Source organism: Danio rerio, chromosome 24 (assembly GCF_052040795.2).
Source record: "Danio rerio strain M-AB ecotype USA chromosome 24, GRCz13ab, whole genome shotgun sequence".
NCBI classification, from domain to species: domain Eukaryota; kingdom Metazoa; phylum Chordata; class Actinopteri; order Cypriniformes; family Danionidae; genus Danio; species Danio rerio.
In genome coordinates this window covers 10,967,905-10,973,904 of record NC_141044.1, presented here as the reverse complement: position 1 = coordinate 10,973,904, position 6,000 = coordinate 10,967,905, and the positions used below count along the sequence as shown (strand labels likewise).

General features: G+C 34.8%; 1 protein-coding gene across 1 annotated transcript in view; it reads left to right on the top strand.

The window, feature by feature from the left end:
• Nucleotides 1-605: 605 nt before the first annotated feature.
• The window catches only part of LOC147837963 (progressive ankylosis protein homolog), a 38,738-nt gene continuing 33,343 nt past the window's right edge, over nucleotides 606-6,000 (top strand). Inside the window, exon 1 of the mRNA XM_087309312.1 lies at nucleotides 606-1,009. Within this exon, the coding sequence (XP_087165438.1) occupies nucleotides 914-1,009 (96 nt within the window). The 5' untranslated portion in view covers nucleotides 606-913. The remainder of the gene's footprint in view (nucleotides 1,010-6,000) is intronic.

Sequence of the window (6,000 nt, the reverse complement as noted above, 5' to 3'; positions counted from 1 at the left end):
GTCATCGGAATATTTAAAAATGTTTTATAAAATAAAATGCCAAAAATGTCACTAAAATTTTGTATTTTAACCTCATGATTTAATAAAAAATTAAGCAATAGGTCCACTTTTTGAGAGAGAAAAAAAGAACCACCCCTTTTAACAGTCTAGCTCTGACCCTGCTTAACAGTAACAAGGTGTGCTCACTGATGACTCTAAAAGCCTATAGAGCTTCTATTTAACATATATGGCTTATAACAGTGACACAGACATTGTATTATTTTGATTTATGTCATTTATAAACTAATATTTCAAGTAATTGCAGCATGTTGGACCACATAATTGTTTATATGTTGATTCATTAAGTTGCCCTGTCTATTTCTTCAAATAGCCTCCAGTAGAGGGCAGCATATATTTAAAAAAACTAAATAAACATATCTTTCCATTCCAACGCACTAACGCATTTTCTTATTCTAACCTCATTGCTCTAAAACAGATACAGAATAAACTCAAAATATGTATAAAAATAAAATCAACTCTCAAGATTAATAGCACAACGTAGGTCAGTAGACTGACGTGAACAGCTGGGGAAGGATTGGTGTTGTGACGCCCCACGTGTGTTCTGCACAAGAATAAATAACAGACACGCGCGAACACACGCAGCCACCAGCTCTTCAGCTTGATGGAAGCTAAAACGCCGCTTTCCGACATCAGCACTTCATGACAGTGAGATTTAATTCGCGGGCGAAACACATCATGATATAATGCGAAATGTTTGGATGACCTTCTCATCTTATCAGGAAGGGTACCGAAAATGTCTCCAGTTTCTCCTGTTTTAGTTCAGGCAGCAGGAAGCCACCAGCCATAAGCAAATCTCCAGTGCAGCCTGCCGGGGACGAATGCCTTAATTATTATCATCACCATCATTTTCATCATGAAGGACTGTTTATCAGAAACTGCGTACTGGCCCCTTATTCGCTTTTTGCTGCCACTGGCCATAACTAATATAGCCATCGACTTCGGGGAACAGGTGAGATATGATGACATTGAACTTGTCCACTTTGCTATTTTGACATTTAACAGCTTTTTTAACGACACAAACAACATTGGAGTAGGCAAATAAACACGTTGGACTTTGATTTTTAGATCCGCAAAGTTCAGTTTGGGTCATTTGATTGATATTACTTAAAGGTCGTCTATTGTGTTTGTCATCTCTTTTGGTTCTCAAAGATTAGTGTCGAAGTTAAAACTTGTTCTATGTGATTTGCTTTAGTACCCTTGAACAGTGAACTTTTATGAGGATAGTTGATCCGTGATGTTTGTGGTCATTTGCTTTCTATTATCAAAACCAAAACAATTGGTGTTTATAAATGAGTTTTATTTTGTGCATTTTTTGTTGTTGTTATTTTGTGAATTATTTATGTTAGATTCCTCTTTCAACATTGTTTAAGCCTAGACTATTGCAATTTACTTTAAACGTTTGACTGTTTTAGCATGTGTTGTAAATCTCTGCACTACGTGGTGATCACAGTTTTGGCCTCAAGAAACTATATTATGAAGATAGATTTTACTACTGCTACTAACATTTTAGAAGTGGGATTTTTAACTTTAATTATGAAAATCAGAGTTATTCAGAATACAGAATTAGAAAGGGCTTTATTGCTTAGTGGGCTTGCACACACAAGGAATTTGTCTTTGTGATGGGTGCTTCCAGTATAAAATACAAACATAGTGAGTGCAGACTTTAATAGAAAAATCAGAACATGAATACGTAACAATATCATTGTTATGTACAGTTAATAATTTTGTTATTTTTGTTATTGTTATGTAACTTAAAAAAAGTTTTAAAGTCATTGGTGTGCTATAAAACGTTGTCAAATTTACATAAACATCTCTGAAAACATTAAAAAAACTATATTGTCATTTAAAGTTTTTTTGTTTATTTTTTTATGTGTACCCTATCGAATACATCATTTAGATAACGTTTTAACCTAAGCATGGCAAAAACAGCAACATTTGGTTGTGGAAACCTTATTTTCAACCATAACAAATTAAAACATTTATTATTCTGACCAACTTCATAACCACTTGAGTGTGAGTAAATGGTTTAGTTATGCAAGGTAATGCTAGGTTTTTGTCAATTATTTAATGGATAACATTGTTTTAATAATTGACTTCTGCAGTTAAGACCATTCTTGAGGATGTTTGTACAGTATATGCGTATTTGCATTATGTATCAACACTACCACTACCACCTACACTTCCAACCTAAGATTTTGTTAGAACCAGGGAAACTTCATCATGCATCGGGTTTAATAAATAATGGAATAAATAAATGAATAAACAAAGAACGTATCATAACAATCCAGTTTAAATCAAATCACTTTTATTGTCACATCATCAGCAGCACATGTGCTCTGATGAGTGAAAAGCTTAGGTGCTGGCTCCAGAAAGTACAAAATACAGATGGTGCAAATACAGCGACATTGCAAAATACAGACAGTGCAAATACAACAACATAACACCCCCCCTCCCCCCAAAAATATATAAATAAATAAAAATAAAAAAGACAATGTAAAATTGGAATTTCACATTGATAGCAGCGGTTTAACCAACTAGTCGACTTTAATGCTCTGCCGTGACGTTTTTTGATTGATGTCAACTACTCACATTATGCAGAACACAGTGTTATTTTTCTTATGTCAGCACCAAAGATTCATGTGAACTTTAAATCATCAAACAGATTATGCACTTAGGCCACTCTACAAATACCCTAGAGCAGATGCTGGCCGATCACACAATAAATGTAACCCTGGAAAAGTCATGTGATTGGCTGTTGTCCTCTACGAAGTGTAGATGCTAACATATTTGGTTGAATGAACTGTGAAGCGCTCAACAGTGTAGTATGCAGCTGCCGGAGGTGTGGCAAACTTCATAGTGTGTGTAATAGGGTTGCATGGTTTATCGGTACTATGGTAGTATCATGATACTATGGCTCCAAAATACTGGCGGTGCCACTGTAGTTTGTAAACGGTAGTATTTAATGCCATTAACTGTGTACAATACATAATGTTGCATGTGGAAAGTCACTAAAATTCTCACGCGTTTGTGCAAAAATAGACAATTTATTTTAATAGTCTATGGACTCCTTTAAGGTTGCAAAACTTTGTAGAGTTTGCACCTTTTATAGTAGACTATTGCATGCTTTCTGACGCTTCTGTTCAAATCTGAATTAGTTCTGCTCCTTTCAATAAATTCAAATCAAATTCAAAATTAAAATTTAAAAAATTCAAAGTTTAGTGTCATCTTTTACATAAAAAGAGGAGAACCCATAGTACACCACTTGGAGACGTTTCTTTAAAATTGATTTTTTTTCCCTATATGATACAAAAACGTATTTTCTGTATATTAGATTATATTAGTCAGTACCAGTAGGTTGATATCTATTTTATGCTGTACGATATATTCCATTAAAAAAGGCGTGACTAACCCTGTTCCTGGAGATTGACCTTCCTGCAGATTTCAGTTGCAACCCATATCAAACACACCTGCCTGAAATCATAAAGAGCTGTTCAGGTCCTAATTAATTGGTTCAGGTGTGTTTGATCAGGGTTGAAGCTGAACTTTGCAGGAAGGTTGATCTCCAGGAGCAGGGTTGAGCACCACTGCACTAAAATATATTGCGATTTTTAAACTATATTATTTTCATTTCATGCCACTCATTATATAATGCCAGATTGACAATATAATATCATCACAATGCAAGTACATTCTTTTAAAGAACACATCATATTTTATTCTTAAAAATATTAAATTTAATGATAGTCATTTTTAATAATTAGGCAGTGGAATCGGAATGTGAAAACGCATATCCTAAATGAATAATAATAAATGTTATAAATAAGCTACCAAATATATTTTCTGTTGTCAATCGCCTACATGAAATTGTACTATATTCATTTATAGTAAATACTACAGTGTGTTTTTTTGACCCCACTGACAACTGAGACCTCCGATAGAGATGTTGCACTGGTAGAATTGGTTTTAATGTATGGGTGACATATATTGCATCACCAGAAATTATCAAGGTTATGTGTTGTGCAGTAAGTCAATATATTGATTATTGTGACAGGCCTAAGTACCAGAGCCAAAACTACAGCTAATTTTGCTAAATTATTTTAGATTATGGTGCAAAAATATAATCTATCCAAACTAATATGTGGGAACATGTTAGTATAATATAGGGAAAAAATACTAAATAAAATAAATAAAGAGGTAAAATCAAAAGAATCAAATTTCTGTTACAAAATTTGCATTTTGTAATTTCTTTTTATTTATTTTAAATGTTTGTTTTTATTTTTTGTAATGTTCTCTTAATCATGTTTGGTGATCAAACTCTTATTTAAATCAATATTACTTTAATGTTTAGGGATGCACCGATACCATTTTTTGGAACCATTCCGATACCAAAATTTTGAGTATTGACTCAGAATTCTGAGATCCAATCCCAATACTGTACCTTTTTTTTCAGTTTCTATAAATCTGGTGATAAACTCAAATAATATATAAATAAATAACAGACCTATAGGCCATAATCATTCTATTATCCAATCAGCTCAAGAGCAAACCCCTATAAATAGTCAAACACGTCATACCTCTGTTTTCTCTTGACTTCAGCGCCCCTCCACCACCCCAATTCCACATTGTTAAACTAGACCTGTTTAAATCTGAGGGGGAAGCGTTCTGGAACCGGGTTAGACACTGCGCTCGGACCTTATCTCTCTTCATCCTGATAAGGAGAATAACACGACTTGGGGTGTCTTTCCTAGCTCAGAGCCCTCTCCCTAGACAGCACGCCAAATATGCATATTCTATTCAGTCAAATATCTGTGGGTGTGAACTCGTGAATTGAGCATTCATTACAACATTGATGGGATCTGTTGTGGTCCAGCTTATGTTTTCTTTTTTTTTTTAATATTAAGATTTTTCTGTGAAATCTGTAATAGGCTACCACTATTGACCCTCATCGCTGGTAAAATAACCAGCTGTTCAGCAAAGCCTGACATTTTCCTGCTGGTTTGATGAAGACTACACTGTCTGAGGCCAGTTTGACTTATTAAACACTTCTTCGCCAAATCTTGATGTAAGTGAGAAGAAGAGAATGAAAGCACATCAGCACCGAGGAAATATCTGATGCTTAAGTCATATTCTTTAAAATTATGATTTATCTAAAACATGTAGCAAATATATGACAGGTTTGTGATGCAACAATAACAGTGGAGCATTAGTTTAATCAAATATAATGAGAGAACAAACTTGTATGAGAATAATTTATGGAGCGGCGCAACTGATGCATGAATGAAGGGCTTAATATGTCACTAACACATAGCGCACCGCTTCGGTATCTGCGGACATATCCAAAACTTAGCACCACAAAAGGAAGAAATCAGTGCGTTGAGTATCTGTTCAATGTATTATTGAGCATTTTCTAATTTAAAATTTCATGTAGGCCTACTTTGTGTGTGAAGAGATTATACCTCTACTCCAGTGATGTGAATGCAATCTGCTAACCTAACAGACACAGCGCAACATGATTTAGAAACAGCGATGAACTCCTTGTTGCTGGTCAAAATTAACCCATTTATTGCAAAACTAAATGCATTTCTCCATTGATTATTTAAACTATACAGAACAAACAGTCGTGGAGAGTTTTTCGTGTTGTCGTAAACAAACGCGACACGCAGTTTGAATTGTGAATAAATGGAGAATAATGCACAGGAGTAGCAGAGGGAAACGCTGAACTGAATTTATCCACTTGAATATTCAACTGTACTTCACATTTAAACTATCGAATGGCTCCAGAACATTTGGGATCTAGCAGGCCTACAACTTTCTAGTGCCTTACAAGAGGCTACCTTCATGGCTTTTGTTGGCTTATTAACTACAGAGAATATAGCACATGTGCAAGATCGGATTTGGATCGGTACCAGCTGGCCGATACCCGATCCAGCAGAAATTTGC